The following is a 17,420-nucleotide window of genomic DNA, read 5'->3' as shown; positions in this document are numbered from 1 at the left end:
GCTGCTGTGGCCTGGGCTTGGGCAGTGAATGCCACAGGCTGAGTGTTCCATCTGGGCCCCCAATGCCAGGGCCTGCAAGACCCTGCCTGCATCTGGACAGGGTGGCAGGGAGACAGCAAGACCCTCACTGACTCGTATCCTGTCCCCACCCCCAGATCCCTTTAAGCCGTTCATCATCTTCTCCAACCGCCATGAGATCCGGCGTATCGATCTTCACAAAGGGGACTACAGCGTCCTGGTCCCCGGGCTGCGCAACACCATCGCCCTAGATTTCCACCTCAGTCAGAGCGCCCTCTACTGGACCGATGTCGTGGAGGACAAGATTTATCGTGGGAAGCTGCTGGACAACGGAGGTGACCTCCCTACCTGGGACGGTGCCAGGGCCGGGTGCACACAGACAGGGCGCTTGGACACTCAGCCACAGGCCCAGGTCCAGGCAGCGCCCAAGCTGAGGCCCCTGGCTCCTCCACCCCTACCTCCTGTTAATTGGGTTAGATTTTGCTGTGGGTCTCGGTGCCTGACGCTCCGTAATTATCGTCAGCAGAGCTGCCAGCCCGATAATTAACAAAACGATCAGCCTTTCCTCGAAGCGGCCTGGAGCTTGGCTCCCCAAACCCTAGAATTGTGGGCTTGAAAGGAAACAGCCATTTGGAGATGGACTACCTGAACCCTGTCTTCTGTCCCAAGACAGCCTGACCCATCACGACATCATTCATTCAGTTAGCACGTATTTTTGAGCACCTGCTATATGCAGTGGGCACTGGGGAGACAATCATGATCAAAACAGGCCCAAATGCCCGCCTTTGTGGAGCTTAGATTCCAGTGGAGACATCAGATAATAAGAGAAAGAAATAAAACATGAAGTCTGGCAGAAGGGGATAAGTGCTATGGATAGAAAGAAAGGAGACATAGGTAAATGCTAGAGACAAGAGCAGATTAGTGGTTACAAGGGCTGTGGAGAGGGAGAAATGGAGGGTTAAAAAATAAAATAAATAAAAGCTCAACACTAAGTCAAAAGGAAACAAGCAAGGGGGAGGGAGGGAGGAAGAATGGGATGACATTTTAAATCGGGTAGTCAGGAAAGGCCCCTGAGAAGGTAACATCTGAGCAAAAACTTGCTGGAGGCACACTTTACTAGAGGGGTTTGTATTGTGTTAGAGAAGACTTGGAACTTTCTCAAATGTCCATCAGCAAGGGAATGAACATACTATGCAGCATACTGTGTATAGTGCATGCTATGCAAGAGCTGTTTAAATAATGAGGGAAAGATATATGTATTAACATGGGAAAATCTCCAAGACACTCTGTGGAGTGACTTCTAGAAAGTTCTGTCCTCATAGTGAGTCCAGATCTGTCCTCCAAAGCCTCCGCCCTCTACTCTGACCTCTTCCCACCATGGGTTAGCCCTTCAGAGAGCTGGCAGCAGAAGGTAGCTGCTCCCCTATGCCCCTCCTCCAGGCTGAGCAGCCCAGCCCTGCTAGCCAGGCTTCCCCTCTCCTCCTTGGCCTCTGGATGGGGGGAGAGGTGGACAGGTTAGGATAGTGGCAGATCTGGGAACCCCACTTTTGTATCTGGGGCACATCAGAGGTATGGGCAGGAGTATCAGGGTTGAGGGTGGGTCAGCAATGCTCCTATGATACATGGAGTCCACTCCATCTCACCCCAGGGCACTCTAACCTCCCACAATCCTCTCTCCTCCAGCCCTGACCAGTTTTGAGGTGGTGATTCAGTATGGCCTGGCCACGCCTGAGGGCCTGGCTGTAGACTGGATTGCAGGCAACATTTACTGGGTGGAGAGTAACCTGGACCAGATTGAGGTGGCCAAGCTGGACGGAACACTTCGGACCACGCTGCTGGCCGGTGACATTGAGCATCCAAGGGCGATCGCACTGGATCCCCGGGATGGGTGAGGACCCTGCCCAGCCCTGTTCTGGCCCCATGGTGCTCCCAGAAGCCCCATTCTGCCTGGCCAGGGACATCTGCCTTCTCAGTGCTGTCCGCCCTCCTCCCACCCTTTACCTGGAAATCTACCCCAGCCCGTCCCCCAGGTGCCCGACTCTGGCCCTCCTGACCCCTCCCCACTCCCCAGGATCCTGTTTTGGACAGACTGGGATGCCAGCCTGCCCCGTATTGAGGCTGCCTCCATGAGTGGGGCTGGGCGCCGCACCATCCACCGGGAGACAGGCTCCGGGGGCTGGCCCAATGGTCTCACTGTGGACTACCTGGAGAAGCGCATCCTGTGGATCGATGCCAGGTCAGGCCCTCACCACACCCCAGCGCTCCTGGCCAGGCCTCCACCCCTTTCCTCCCCAGGGACACAGCAGGAGCAGGTCCCAGGACCTGGCAGTGGGAAGGGCAGCAGGAAGGCTCAGGGGCTGTAGGGCCAGAAATGGGGCAGCAGAGGCTGGGCACAGTGGGAGAAGGACAGAGAAAAGGGGAGAGGTTGGGCTGGGGGAAGCGGGTGGAAGCAGGGCTGTCACCTGTGGTCACCCAAGTTGTAGCCTGCGCAGCGTGCCTGGCCGAGGGGTGGGCAAGGGCTGCGGTACAACCTCCTCCCCACTCACACATCTCTGCCCTCTGGTGGGAGGCTGTGTCTGCCCAGAGGAAGAGAAACCTTCTCTAATTGGTCTGCCTAGAGGGGTGCTTTTTCTAATCCTCCCCAAGGGCCTGTGTGTGCTAACAGCCATCCTGGGGAGAAAAGAGACGAAAGACTCAGGGCTGGGGAACTGGGGTCTAAGACCTGCTGGGGGTCGTCTGTCTGCCTCTCTGGCCTGCAGGGCTGGGGAGGAGGGAAGGCGTGAGTTTGCTGAGGTTGGGAGAGCTGTACGCAGGGCATGGGGGTGGATGCCTGGGCAGGGTGCTCTGAGGGTGAGAGCCCAGGCGGCACCCTCACTCTGCCCGACCACGCTCTCAGGTCAGATGCCATTTACTCAGCCCGTTACGACGGCTCCGGTCACATGGAGGTGCTCCGGGGACACGAGTTCCTGTCGCACCCGTTTGCAGTGACGCTGTACGGGGGGGAGGTATACTGGACAGACTGGCGGACAAACACGCTGGCCAAGGCCAACAAGTGGACCGGCCACAACGTCACCGTGGTGCAGAGGACCAACACCCAGCCTTTTGACCTGCAGGTGTACCACCCCTCCCGGCAGCCCATGGGTAAGGGGCCTGGGGCCACACAGCCCTTAAGAGAGGTGGGGTGCTGAGAACAAGAGGGGGCCTGTGCTGGGCTGGTAGGGTGGGCCAGCCGGTTGACAGAGGAGGGGCTGGCAGCAGAGGATGCTGGGCCAGTGATGCGGCAGGTGGAGGAGGAGGAGATGGTCCAGGTGAGAAAGGCCAGGTAGCAACTTAGAAGTCACGGATGTTCTTACTTCTCTGCCCTCTCCCTGACTCCCAGCTCCCAATCCGTGTGAGGCCAATGGGGGCCGGGGCCCCTGCTCCCACCTGTGTCTCATCAACTACAACCGGACCGTCTCTTGTGCCTGCCCCCACCTCATGAAGCTGCACAAGGACAACACCACCTGCTATGGTAGGGAGGCCCCTCTCTCAGGGGCCAGTGGGAAACTGAGGCTGGAGGGGTTGGTCTCAAGCACCCAGGCTCCCAGTTGTAAGTGAAGGTAGGGAGGGTGCAGATAGGAGAGGCCCCAGAGGGCCACTGTAGGTAAGAAGAGGCTGGTACTCTGGCAGGGAGGTCACACCCAAGGTGGGGACTTCCTGATGGTCAGGGGCAGGCGGCAAATAGAACCAGGAGGAGGGACCCCAATCTGGGTCAGTGGGAAGCACGGAGGCAGGGGACTGCCCTGATGACCTGCCCCGTGCCCCACAGAGTTTAAGAAGTTCCTGCTGTACGCGCGTCAGATGGAGATCCGGGGTGTGGACCTGGACGCCCCCTACTATAACTACATCATCTCCTTCACTGTGCCGGACATTGACAACGTCACCGTACTGGACTATGATGCCCGTGAGCAGCGCGTGTACTGGTCTGACGTGCGCACACAGGCCATCAAGAGGGCCTTCATCAATGGCACCGGTGTGGAGACAGTCGTCTCTGCAGGTCTGGCTTGGCTGGACTCCGCTCGGCAGTCGTGGGTGACCCAGCCCTTGCTCCAAATCCTGGTCCCTTAATCCTGATACTCCTTCCCCAAATCCTCTTCCTTCTCAGGGCTCCCCTCCTAGGGTCCCCCAAATCCTTTATCCTCAGAACTCCCCCTCAGGTTCCCCTCCCTGGACCGGACTCCTCATCCTTATTCCCCAACAAACCAGGCCTGGCTCCGCACCTCCAGACTCCCAGCCTCTAAGCACCTGACCTGTGTCCTGCCAGCACCCAACCACCGAACTCCCTCTTGTGCCCCTAGACTTGCCAAATGCCCACGGGCTGGCTGTGGACTGGGTGTCTCGAAACCTGTTCTGGACGAGCTACGACACCAACAAGAAGCAGATCAATGTGGCCCGGCTGGATGGCTCCTTCAAGAACGCTGTGGTCCAGGGCCTGGAGCAGCCCCACAGCCTGGTTGTCCACCCCCTGCGCGGGTCAGTTCAGGGCTCAGGGCTGGGGAGCATGGGGTGTGGGCCTGGGGGAGAAGAGAACTGTGACCCCCCTCCCCTCTTCCTCCAGGAAACTCTACTGGACCGATGGTGACAACATCAGCATGGCCAACATGGATGGCAGCAACCGCACCCTGCTTTTCAGTGGCCAGAAAGGCCCCGTGGGTATGAGCTTGTCCTCCTGCCTGCCCTGCAGCCCTGCCGTAATTCCTCAGCTCTGAGATGCTCACAGGGTGCCCTAGTTATCCTTGGTACCCCCCTGAATTCCCAGCTTAGTGCTTGTCCTCCTCAACACCCTCCCCTGAAGCTGCACACTCTCACTTCCATTCCTGGTGGCCCAGCTGGTCAGGCTCCCGCACCCCCAGCCCTGGTGCCAGGCCGATGGCAGTGACATCCCCCTCTTCCAGGCCTGGCGATCGACTTCCCTGAGAACAGGCTCTACTGGATCAGCTCCGGGAACCACACCATCAACCACTGCAACCTGGATGGTAGCGGGCTGGTGGTCATCGACGCCATGCAGAGCCAGCTGGGCAAGGCCACCGCCCTGGCCATCATGGGTGAGGGCCGCTGGACAGAGGCAGGGACCAGGAGCTGAGCAGGCCAGGCCAGACTGGCTGGGGAAACTGGGGCTGGTCTGGGGACGGCCAGGGGCAGGGGATAGGCCTGCTGATGAGGGTCCACAGGCCCTTCAGGAAAGAGCTCATCCCCTTCTGCCACCCCAGGGGACAAGCTGTGGTGGGCAGATCAGGTGTCGGAGAAGATGGGCACGTGCAACAAGGCCGACGGCTCAGGGTCCGTGGTCCTGCGGAACAGCACCACCCTGGTGATGCACATGAAGGTCTACGACGAGAGCACCCAGCTGGGTGAGAAACGGGATCAGACTGGGCATCCAGGCTGCCGCCAGGAACAGGCCACAGGATCACGGGCAAGGGAGGCAGTGGGGGATGAAATCTGCATTGGGCTCCACTCACCTTTTCCTAACTCCTCCACCCAGCGGGGCTCCTTTTACTAATTCTCACAAAGGTGCCATATATACTTGCCGTAGCCCTGGCCCCAAGAGCCAGGGAACTAGGAGGCAGAAGAGCTGGGAGTTGGTTGGGTGGTGAACCCCCAAGGTCCAGGGTGAATATGGTGACCGTGCTGCCCCTAAGCAGCATCAGGCCCAAAGGCAGCTCCTGGTGCTCAGGACCGGAGGAGGGCCACCTGACCCCATCTCTCTGCCTCCCCTCCCGCCCCAGACCACGAGGGCACCAACCCGTGCAGCATCAACAACGGCGACTGCTCCCAGCTCTGCCTGCCCACATCGGAGACGACCCGCTCCTGCATGTGCACAGCCGGCTATAGCCTCCGCAGTGGCCAGCAGGCCTGTGAGGGTCAGTGCCTGCCCCCCAACCCCAGCCCTACCTACCCTCCGGCCTCACCTTCCTCTTCTTATCTTGGAGCTAGGACTGCATTCATCATGTGTTACTAAATGCCTTCTGGGTTAGACACTTAGTAAGCCCCCACTGTGTTAAGTGTTGTGGGAGAGTCCAGGGGCAGAAGTTCCTGTCCCTGCACTCAGGAGCTCTGCAGCCTTAACCATCAGATGGGCCAACAAAGAGGAGAAACTTGACCATGACATAGCTCAGACTCTGCTCCCCGCAGTAGGATTTTATGGCATAGTGGTTAAGCGCTTGGCTGCTAACCTAAATGTTGGTGTTTTGAACCCACCAAGCAGCTCCGCAGGAGAAAGATGTGGCAGTCTGCTTCCGTAAAGACTGCAGCCTTGGGAACTCTATAGGGCAGTTCTACTCTGTCCTGTAAGGAACACTATGATTAGGAATCGACTTGAGGGCAATAGGTTTTGTGTTTCAGATGTCAGCAGGCAGTAGTCAGTCAGGGCCAGCTTCATGGAAGAGGTGTGCTGTGAGCTGGGTTTTATAAGACAAGTAGGATTTGGATATGTGGTTACTGGAGAAGGGTCTACAGGCAAGGCAAAGGGTGTGGCTACAGCCAAGCTCCCCCGGAATCTGGAGGGTGTGTGCAGGAGCCCTGAGGCCCAACCCCTGAGTGGGGGAGGCGGGGACAAGTCAGGGTGATTAGGCCTGGAGTCAGGGCGGGGTTCTTGTAGGTTCTCAGCAAGGAGTGACTGGAAGGTGTTGTTTAGGGAAGATTAGCCTGGGGGCAGAGAGGGCCGAATGGGGAGGGAGGGGCCGAGGTAGTTAGACCTATCAGGAGGCTATTTGAGTCATCCAAGTGTGAGGGGACAGGCCTAAACTGGGGGTTACAGCCGGGTGGAAGAGAAGGGGTCAAACTCTGAGACATTTCACAAGAACAAAGGCAGGCCTGGTGGTCTGCTTCCAAAAGGTCACAGCCCGAAAACCCTCTAGAGCAGTTCTACTCTGTACGCACGGGGTCGCTGGGAGTCCAAATCAACTGGACAGCATTAACAACGAGAAGCAGGACAGCATTTCCCCAAGTGCATTCCTCGAAACCTCCTTCCTGCGCTGTGGGTAGTTACAGGAAGAAATGCTGGGTTCAGCCAAAGTGGAAGGTGTTTTTTACAGCAGAACTTCTCAGAGCCTTGAGTCTGCTCATGTGCACAAGGAGTTTTGAAGAGAGGAGTCTAGTGTTTACAGTTTCCCCAAACTCACTTAACCATTCTTTTTTACACGGAGCCTGAGCAACCAGGGCCCACTTGGGGATTCATTTTGGGACACGCTGTATCAAAAGGATAAAGGCAAGGAAGATTCTGGGATGCGTGGATAGTGGCCGCTCGAAGGAATGGGAAAGCATGAGGCTCGCTCACACCAGCATGAGGCTGGTGTTGGGAATGTTGAGTTTTAGGTGTTGGAGAGGATGTGACACAGGCCAGACAGGGAGACCCCAAAGAGGAAACTAAGATCGGGCCGAACGCTGAGCTGGAAATCTAGATGTTGGAGTCATCCAGTCTCGACTGCTTTGTCTGACCCTGCCCATACTCTTCCTTAATGGGCTCTGGGATGCCAGGGTTATAGTGGGTGAAGCACGACTGGAAGGCAGGGGCAGGGAGAAACAGCCAGTCTCTGCTTCCCTCTAGTGGTGGCTACAGATCTTGCAGGGTTCCCTAGCGCAGCCAGCACTTCCCCTCCTTCGTGCCTCAGGCTATGGGATGTGCAGGGGGTGATGCCTGGGGGAAGATATCAAAGGGGAAGCACAGAAGAGCCGTCTGAGGGTAGCTGAAGCAGAGCTGAAAAAAGTATCCTTGTGCTTCAGGTGTGGGCTCCTTTCTTCTGTATTCCGTGCACGAGGGCATCCGGGGAATTCCCCTGGATCCCAATGACAAGTCAGACGCCCTGGTCCCAGTGTCGGGGACCTCTCTGGCTGTGGGCATCGACTTCCATGCTGGTGAGCCATTGGTGGTGGGAGGGGGTGGGACATGGCCCAGGAGCTCTGGGGTCCATGAGAGGCTGCCCAAACCCAGCTTGAGGGGGAGGCACTTACCACAGCCGCCCTCTCCTACCCTGTCGCCACTTCCAAGCACCTTGCACTCAGTACTCACTCACCTCCATCCTGAGCCCCATAGGATTTTGGACCCCCTTTGCCCCTGCTTTGTTGGACATCCCCCTGTCTCTGCTCCCCCACGTCTAGAAAATGACACCATTTACTGGGTGGACATGGGCTTGAGTACCATCAGCCGGGCCAAACGGGACCAGACGTGGCGGGAGGATGTGGTGACCAATGGCATTGGCCGCGTGGAGGGCATTGCAGTGGACTGGATTGCAGGTGAGTGAGGAGGGTTTGCAGGCTCGAGGGAACCAGAAGACTGGTGGGGTCTCGGAATGTTCTGAAGAAAAGGGGGAGTCAGGAGCTGATGACAGAGCAGCAGCAGTGTCTGGGGCTGGGAGAGGATCAAGTACAATGTTACCACCCAACCTCCTAAGCCCCACCAACTCCCTCCTCAGGTAACATCTACTGGACAGACCAGGGCTTCGATGTCATCGAGGTCGCCCGGCTCAATGGCTCTTTCCGCTACGTGGTCATCTCCCAGGGTCTAGACAAGCCCCGGGCCATCACTGTCCACCCAGAGAAGGGGTAAGGAGTTAGACAGGCTGGCCATGTCCTAGCCTTGGCTCTGGTCTGGGCCCAGTCATTCTGGCCACAGCCCACCCTGGCGAGGCTCACTCTCCAGTCCAGGAGAGACCCTTGAGAGATGGAATGTCCTATACCTGGTCCAATCCATCCTTGGCTGCTGCTCAGTGAGGGGTGGGAAAGGGCAGGACTTCTGGGGAGGCTCTGCCATGGTCTGGAGACTGAGCCTCCCCACCCCCTACCTCCACCACAGGTACTTGTTCTGGACTGAGTGGGGCCAGTATCCGCGAATTGAGAGGTCTCTCCTAGATGGCACAGAGCGAGTGGTGCTGGTGAACGTCAGCATCAGCTGGCCCAACGGCATCTCAGTGGACTATGAGGTTTGGATGCAGACATGGCCCTGGGGCCAAGGGGTCGATCTCCATGCTCTTAGGGAAGCACCACTTAAACCCTGGGCACTGCTTCTCTTTGAGTCTCCCTGTGATGAGCCCCCATTCGGTGGAAAGATAGAGACCAGGGGGAGTCATGGGGTCTCCTGACCCTGACCCTCACCCAGAGTAAGACTCTGCCATCCAGAGATGAGGGGGGACTCACTCAGAAGTGGGGAGGGATACCTAGAGGTCGGTACATCAGCAGGTCAGAGGGAAGGGAGGATATGGAGGAAGGAGAAAGAGGCAGGATTGAGTGGGGAAAGCTGAACTGAGGGCCCACTCAGAGGCCCACACATCCCCAGCTGCCGAGACTTGGGGCTGGAGGGGAGGGCATGGCCCTGGATCTGAGGTGGGCGCTCTGGCCTGCAGGATGGGAAGCTGTACTGGTGCGATGCACGGACGGACAAGATCGAGCGGATCGACCTGGAGACAGGCGAGAACCGCGAGGTGGTTCTGTCCAGCAACAACATGGACATGTTCTCGGTGTCCGTGTTTGAGGAGTTCATCTACTGGAGTGACAGGTGAGGCCTCTGACTTAGTTGTCTCCCCTTCCTGTCTGTTCCCATCCTCTGGCTCCAATGGACGCCCTGCCCATGGCCCATCCCTCCCCATAGGACTCATGCCAACGGCTCCATCAAGCGCGGGAGCAAAGACAACGCCACAGACTCTGTACCCCTGCGGACGGGTATCGGTGTCCAGCTCAAAGACATCAAAGTCTTCAACCGGGACCGGCAGAAAGGTGAGGCCAGGAGCTTGGTCTGAAGAGGAGAGACTGAGAAGGGCACTCTGGCCTGGAGGTGCCCTCTCCTCAGGGATTCCAGAGGGAGAGGGGCCGGGAGAGAAACTAGACCCAAAGGGGGACTTCCCAGTGGCCCCAGAGACCCAGGGATGGGGAGGAGAGGTTGAGCAGCTCTAGGGCTGATCCAGGTGTTGGCTGCAGGGCTTGGAGGGTTGTCTGAACTGGGGATATCGAGGTGCCCACAAGAGATGGAGCAGGGCTTCGTCTTCCCAATAACCTCCTCCTTCCCTGTTCCCTCCCTCCCAGGAACTAATGTGTGTGCAGTGGCCAATGGTGGGTGCCAGCAGCTATGTCTATACCGCGGCGGTGGGCAACGGGCCTGCGCCTGCGCCCACGGGATGCTGGCTGAGGACAGGGCCTCATGCCGTGAGTACGCTGGCTACCTGCTCTACTCAGAGCGCACCATCCTCAAGAGCATCCACCTGTCAGACGAGCGCAACCTTAACGCACCCGTGCAGCCCTTCGAGGACCCGGAGCATATGAAGAATGTCATCGCCCTGGCCTTTGACTACCGAGCAGGCACCTCCCCAGGCACCCCCAATCGCATCTTCTTCAGTGACATCCACTTTGGGAACATCCAACAGATCAATGACGATGGCTCAGGAAGGACCACCATTGTGGAAAGTAAGCCCAGACTCCAAGTCTTCCCAGGGAGTGGGTGGTGGCTGGTGGGCAGGGAGGGTCCCCTGACTCTCAAGGCAGAAAAGCTTTAGACATCAGCCAGCTCACACTGGCGTGGGTCTGAATCTCACCTGGCACCTGGATCCATTCTAGTGATTTGAAAGTGTTTCCTTATTTGGAGTCAGAATTGGCCTCCCGCTTAGTTCCCTGCAGTGGTCCTGGTCCTGCGTCTAGGACTACACAGCATAAGCCAAACATCTCTTCTGTGTAGGCCAGTGGTTCTAAGCCGGGCTGCAGAGATGGGCCTGGGTTCAACTCCAGACACTTAGGATTTTAGTCACTTTGGACTCTCCAAACCCAGGCTCTTATTCTCATCTGTATAAAGAGACAGGAGTACATAAGTGATGTAGTGAAAACTTAGCTCAGCACAGGGCATGTAGTGTGTGCTCCATGAAGAGTAGTCATGATTGTTAGAGCTGTCATCCGTAGGACAACCTTTCAGCTCTTTGCAGACTGCCTGGTGGTGCAACAGTTAAGTGCTCAGCTGCTAACTTGCAAAACTGACAGTTTGAACCCACCCAGTGGCTCTGCAGGAGAAAGACCTGGCGATCTGCTCCAGTAAAGATTACAGCTAAGAAAACCCTATGGGGCAGTTCTACCCTATCACATGGGGTTGCTATGAGTTTAAATCGATTTGGCCCCAACAACAGTTTTCTCTTTTCATGCTGGATGCCCCCAGGTCCTTTGACTCTCTCATTATTCATTTATTCACTTATCCAGCCCATAAACATTGACCAGGCACTGAGCTGGGTGCTTGGATATATAGTGGTGAAAAAAACAGACCTGCTCTTTCAGCTTCCTCTGTACATATTCTGCTCCACGCCGTCCAGGTTGTCTCTCTAAAAATGTAGTATCCAAAGCTAAACTCCATACTTTGTAACTGTAACTTGATCAGGAGAGACTGGCATAACTGTCACTGCTCTTGTTCAGACTACAGTACTTCTAATAATGCAGGCTTTTGGCAACCACATCGTCATACAGCCTGAAGCCAGGAAAACCCCTGAGTCTTTTTCTCTTGAACTGCTCTTCAGCTATAGGTCTCTCTTTGTGCATTCAGTGCTTTATCCTGGGTTTAAGATGTTTTCATTATAAAACAATCCATTGTAGGGTCTCTTTAAGCAGGATGCTCCCCACTACATCCCAAGTGGAATTCGATTTACTGAAATCCAGTTTCCACCCAACTTGGCAGAACTCTAGTTCCAGAAAAGTGTGACCACCACATAAAGCCAAATCTGCCCAAAGGGGGAGATGTAGGAAGAAGGGTGGGGAAGATTGACTATGGGACATTTTGGTGGGAAATAGGAAGGGGCAGGAGGGGTCAGAGCCCTCCCTCTCTGCCCCCACACACTGTCTAGCTCCCACACTTCCCCTCCCAGCCCCCCATATACCAGGGGAGCGGGAGTCCCAGAGCAGGCCAAGCTGCCCCCTTAGCTCCTGCGCAGGTTGCCCCCACTTCAGCTCTGCTCTCTTGCCCCTCCCAACCCACCACCACTCCTGTCTCCACCCAGACGTGGGCTCCGTTGAAGGCCTGGCCTACCACCGCAGCTGGGACACGCTCTACTGGACAAGCTACACAACATCCACCATCACTCGCCACACTGTGGACCAGACCCGCCCAGGGGCCTTCGAGCGGGAGACAGTCATCACCATGTCTGGGGACGACCACCCGCGGGCCTTCGTGCTAGACGAATGCCAGAAGTGAGCTGTGGGCTTGCGGGGGAAAGCAGGGGGAAGAGAGGGCCAGGTAGACCCAGGCAGGGAATGCGAAGTGGTGTGAGGGGGAGTTGGGAGAGGCACAGGGTGGCAGAAACTCCACCCTGTGAGAGGCAGGAGGGGCAGGTTCTAATCCAGACTCGGCCGCTTCCTTGCTGTGTGAACTTAGGTGAGCTGTGTAACCTCTCTGACCTTCAGTTTCCTCATCTATAATGTGAGGATAATACGATTTCAGGTGCCTGAACCAAGGAGATGATCAGGGGCTGTGAAGGACCCTTCTGACTTTGTGAAAATTGATTCATTCATCAGACAGCCACGTTCAAGGCACATATTATCTCATTCCCTCTGTGTCTCAGGGACTCAAAGCTTCAGGCAAAGAATATTCATCGAACACCTGTTGTGTGGAAGCCCTAGACTGGGCCCGTTTAAGCCACCTGGCTGGGGCGATAAATCACATTCATGGGAAGCAATAATGACTGGCACAGGGCTGTATGGGGTGGTCAGGAGGAAGAACAGCTGGGGAAGGGCAATCCAGACAGGGGGGTGTTTCTGAGCAAAAACCTGGAGGAGGGAAAGTTCAAGGTGGAAGGACAGCAAAGGAACCCCTACCCTCCTATGCACATGGCTCCCCTGGGGGCCTAGGTAGGCCTGAGGGTGGCATGGGAAGTTGGAGTCTGGTTGCAAAGGAGCCAAAAACACAAGCCAGGAAGAGCTGGGGAGGAAACACTGGTCTGTGGGTGCTCTCAGCTCTCTCCCCATGGGGGTCCACCCATCTCTGCCTGCTCTGTTCTCCGGCAGGACCAGTCCTGCCCCCACCGTGAGCCACCCCCCTTGCCTTAGCATTCCTGACCCACATGTGAACAAAACTCTTTTCCCCTGAATTCAGCAGCACTTGGAATTTTTTCAAAAAGCTTTACTAGGAAATGAAGGAACAAACAAAACCCAAAGCAACTACACAGAAACGATGAGTGTACTGAGCCTAGATCCCTTCCCCTGCTGTAACTCAAGCCCAGCCAGCCTGGCACAGCTGACCCAGCACAACGGCCCTCTGTTCTCCCTGTCTCACCCTGCCTGGTCGGGCTGTCTGACTCCTCACAGCTGATGACGATGAACCTTAGGGACTTCACCTGTCGGGCTGGCCCCAGGGCCTGGAACCTCCAAGGAGGGCCCTTGTGCTGGACCCCCTGCCTTGCTCCCATCCATCCCAGAGGCACCGGGCAGCCTCAAGGCTTCAGAAGCCTGCCCACCTGGTTCCTTTCCTCTGGGCCCAGGGGATTCAGTCATTCATTCAGCAAATGGCTTTTGAGAACTGACAAGGTGCTGAGAATGCAGTGGGGAGTGAGACAGACAGCGGCCCTGCCTCGTAAGGTGGGGGGCTTATTCGATTCTACTCATGATGAGGCTACGGCTCTCTGAGTGTGTAACAGGACCTGCCAGACCCAGATGTGGGGTGCATGTCCTGGGGGAGATGACGTGTGAGCTGCAGGATAATGAGCTGACTCAAGAAGGGGCAGGACATAAAGCCTTTAGGAGGAAGAGCTGACCTGTCTGGGAAAAGGCCCTCCCGTGGTCAGAAGGAGCAGGCACTCTGGAGGAGCTAGAAGGAGCGTATATGGACTCAGATCGGGGAGCACGGAGCTGCAGACAACCAGCTTCCTGCTGAGCCTGTCTGCATGGCATTAGGGACTCACCGATGGCCTGGGGGAGCTCACAGCAGAGGGTTAGGAAGTCCCCCTGCATGCCTGGTTCTGGTGGACTGCCCCCTCAGGAAAGCCTCTCTCCTCTCCCTCTCCAACTACCCCTTCCTGGGGAGTCGTTTTACCAGACTCAGAATCTACCATTGCATCACGAGTAACTCTTCCACACATAGCAGTCTGTAGGTGATAAGAGGAAACCCCCTCTCACCACAAGTACTGAGCTAGGCTCCACCTGAGGGTGTGGGGGTCCCTGGTGGGAACCAACAAGCTGCAACAAGTCAAGGAAGATGACTCTAGCAGCCGTCCCCCAAAACTAAAAACCTGTGGCTGTCGAGTTGATCCCGACTCACAGCAGCTGCTCAAGACACCTATTTTTTCTTTTGGCGGCCAGAGGGAGATAACACCTCCCTCCAAACTCCCTGCTAACTCCCGCCCTGATTCCAGAGCCATCGGGAGCCCCTGCCCGTTCTCTACCACAAGCCTTAGCCTCATAAGCCCCAGAGCAGCCAGCATCTGCGTAAGGGAGGGGGAGCGTCATTTTCCCACTGAGCATAGTGGATGGAGGCGATTCACTTGGGGAGGGGGGTGAGAAGAGTGAGACCTGGAGAGGTATGAGGAGACAAGTCCACCAGGCGGAGGAGAGAGCTGTGGCCAGAACAGCGAAGGGGCAGGGTAGGGGCGCAGGGGTGGGAGGCAGGGGGTGGTCCTGTCAGAGAACTGGAGAATGGCAGTTGGCTTTCCAGCAGCTCCGTGGTTCTCCAACTTCAGTGTGCACAAGGATCACCTGAGGCATGCTGGAAAATCCTGGTTCCTTGGCCTCACCCCAGACCTAACTGAGTGAGAATCTCTGGGACTGAGGGCTCAGGAATCATGATTCAACACGGGGGTTTGAGGATCACACGTTGCCACATCCAGTGTAGTGCTTGACCATCCCTGGTCCTTCCACTGCCATCTCTCAAGCCTCACCACCTACCCCCTTACCCCCACCCAGAAGCACAGCATAACTGGGAACTGGTACTATTCCATCACCTCCTCTACTGGTGAGGAAGCCAAGTCTCAGAGGGGTGAGGGGGCTCATTCAAGGTCAGAGCTGGGGCTCAAACCCCAAATAGCAAAGGCTTACGTTATGGAGAACGCGATTCTCTAGGACTTCTTGAAGGTAGGATCCATGTATCCCCAAGACCTAAGACACTCAAGAAGGGTTTACTGGGTGATTTGGAAAAGAGTCAGGTTTACTACAGGGAGCAGAGAAGAGTTTAAAACCATAGCAAAGATTCACATAGTATTTACCATGTGTCATTAAGATGGCTATTAACTAATGTCATCTCTCAATCACTTTGACACAGGTAGTAGTATTATCCCCACTTCATAGAGGAGGAAACTGAGGCACAGGGAGGTTCAGTAACTTGCCTAAGGTTACCTATCTGGTGAGTGCTGGGGCCAGGACTGGAGCCCACAGAGCCTGACTCACTTTGCTGCACTCTCTCAGTACACGGGGATGGTTGTTTCACACACTGAGGTATGTATACGTGCATACTTGCATGCACGCGCACACACACACACACACACACACACAGTACATGAACCATCTGCGTGGCAGCCCAGTCCTTCCTGGGCATCTGGGCTGTGTTCACCTTGACAGGCTCTGAGGTTGCCTGTGGCACTGGGGTCTGGCTCACACCCTGGCCAGCCACTGGGTTCTGCATGGCCTGGCCTATGCCCTCTCTGCCAGTTCCCAGTGCCCATGGAAGACTCTGCCTTTGACTTCGGATCCCTCTGCCCCTCTCATCCCCAGCCTGATGTTCTGGACCAACTGGAACGAGCAGCACCCCAGCATCATGCGGGCAGCCCTGTCAGGCGCCAATGTCCTGACTCTCATCGAGAAGGATATCCGCACACCCAATGGCCTGGCCATCGACCACCGGGCCGAGAAGCTTTACTTCTCTGACGCTACCCTGGACAAGATTGAGCGGTGCGAGTATGATGGCTCCCATCGCTATGTGAGTCTGCGAGGGTGGGCAGGTGGGGCTGGCACGAAGGGAGGCTGGGGTCAGGGGAGGGCCCATCAGCCAAGGAGACAGTCCAGCACAGAGAACCAGACGCAGGGAGGCAACGTGGCATGGTGGGAAGAGCTGGGAGAGAATGAGGCCTGGCACGGCCACTTAGCCATGCGGCCTTGCACACCCCTCAACTTGCCTGGGCTTGGTTTCCTTGTCAATTAAATGAGGAAGATGGCTAGCGGCCACTGTGGGTTCTTCCTATTCTGTGACTCTGTCGGGGTCTGGACCAGGGCCTGGCCCCTCGATCCCTGGAGCAGAGTCGGGGTGAGAGGCCTGAGCTGCACCAGTGGTGACAGTGCTCTGCCCACAGGTGATCCTGAAATCGGAGCCGGTCCACCCGTTCGGGCTGGCTGTGTATGGGGAGCACATCTTCTGGACTGACTGGGTGCGGCGGGCGGTGCAGCGGGCCAACAAGTATGTGGGCAGCGACATGAAGCTGCTGCGCGTGGACATTCCCCAGCAACCCATGGGTATCATCGCTGTGGCCAACGACACGAACAGCTGTGAGTAGTGCCACCACCACCAGCCTTGTGCCCTGCTCGCCTGCCTGCATGTGCACACACTCCACCCTGGGTCCTGCTCCCCAGGGCTTCATGTGCAATGCATACCTGCACACTATCACCCCCAAGAAACTCCAAGACACCTAACACTCCTACAGGGAGCAGTGGTGGTTCAGTGGCAGAATTCTTGCCTTCCATGCACCTCATGCAGAGCCACCACCCTTCTGTCAGTGGAGGCTTACATGTTGCTAGGATGCTGAACAGGTTTCGTCAGAGCTTCCAGGCTAAGAGAGACTAGGAAGAAATGCCTGGTGATCTACTTCTGAAAATCAGCCAATGAAAACCCTATGAATCGTAATGGTCCGATCCCATTGTGCATAAGGTCACCCTGAGTAGGGGAGTGACTTGATGGCAACTAACAACACCCCTCTACTTCAGGTCCCCAAAATATCAGTGTACACACTTGGGCCCCTCTCATCCAAAGTCCTCTCTTTCCCACACAATCACATACACATCATAACATCCCCACAGGGTCATACCTTGGGCACCCCCACCTGAAGCCACACACGCGGACCCACTCACACCCTCCTGGCTGACAGCAGCTCACACAGACAGGTCTTCGGCTTTCCCAGGCCTCACGAACGCTCCCCATACACACCATGGGATCCCCGCTGCACTCATGACCTCAAGGCTGCTTAGACTAGGACCTTACTGAAACACCTCTGAGCCCATGCCACCCCTCTAAGACACAGAAGTCCTCAACCGCAGACCCACCCGAGAACATTCCTCACCCCAGGCCCCCCCCCATAGAAGCCTTCCCTGTCACCCACCCCATTCCCTCCCCAGGGCTCCTGCCAGAACCCCCACCATGTACCACTTTGCCAGGACCAGGAAGCCCAGTGATGCTGTGTGAGGGGGGGTATATAGAAGCCAACACTCTTTAG

At 56.6% G+C, this 17,420-nt stretch overlaps 1 protein-coding gene across 1 annotated transcript in view; it reads left to right on the top strand.

The window, feature by feature from the left end:
* The window catches only part of LRP1 (LDL receptor related protein 1), an 83,883-nt gene that overhangs the window by 45,872 nt on the left and 20,591 nt on the right, over positions 1-17,420 (top strand). Inside the window, exons 24-44 of the mRNA XM_004379896.2 lie at positions 156-353; positions 1,702-1,906; positions 2,090-2,254; positions 2,915-3,159; positions 3,398-3,529; positions 3,827-4,054; positions 4,356-4,530; positions 4,616-4,710; positions 4,953-5,102; positions 5,268-5,408; positions 5,784-5,918; positions 7,780-7,911; positions 8,155-8,289; positions 8,469-8,598; positions 8,849-8,975; positions 9,396-9,547; positions 9,641-9,765; positions 10,072-10,449; positions 12,015-12,204; positions 15,712-15,916; positions 16,287-16,479. Of these exons, the coding sequence (XP_004379953.1) occupies positions 156-353; positions 1,702-1,906; positions 2,090-2,254; positions 2,915-3,159; positions 3,398-3,529; positions 3,827-4,054; positions 4,356-4,530; positions 4,616-4,710; positions 4,953-5,102; positions 5,268-5,408; positions 5,784-5,918; positions 7,780-7,911; positions 8,155-8,289; positions 8,469-8,598; positions 8,849-8,975; positions 9,396-9,547; positions 9,641-9,765; positions 10,072-10,449; positions 12,015-12,204; positions 15,712-15,916; positions 16,287-16,479 (3,636 nt within the window). The remainder of the gene's footprint in view (positions 1-155; positions 354-1,701; positions 1,907-2,089; positions 2,255-2,914; positions 3,160-3,397; positions 3,530-3,826; positions 4,055-4,355; positions 4,531-4,615; positions 4,711-4,952; positions 5,103-5,267; positions 5,409-5,783; positions 5,919-7,779; positions 7,912-8,154; positions 8,290-8,468; positions 8,599-8,848; positions 8,976-9,395; positions 9,548-9,640; positions 9,766-10,071; positions 10,450-12,014; positions 12,205-15,711; positions 15,917-16,286; positions 16,480-17,420) is intronic.

Source organism: Trichechus manatus, unplaced genomic scaffold, assembly GCF_000243295.1.
Source record: "Trichechus manatus latirostris isolate Lorelei unplaced genomic scaffold, TriManLat1.0 scaffold00069, whole genome shotgun sequence".
NCBI lineage: Eukaryota > Metazoa > Chordata > Mammalia > Sirenia > Trichechidae > Trichechus > Trichechus manatus.
The sequence above is the reverse complement of the archived record's forward strand: the minus strand, read 5'-3'. Positions and strand labels throughout refer to the sequence as shown.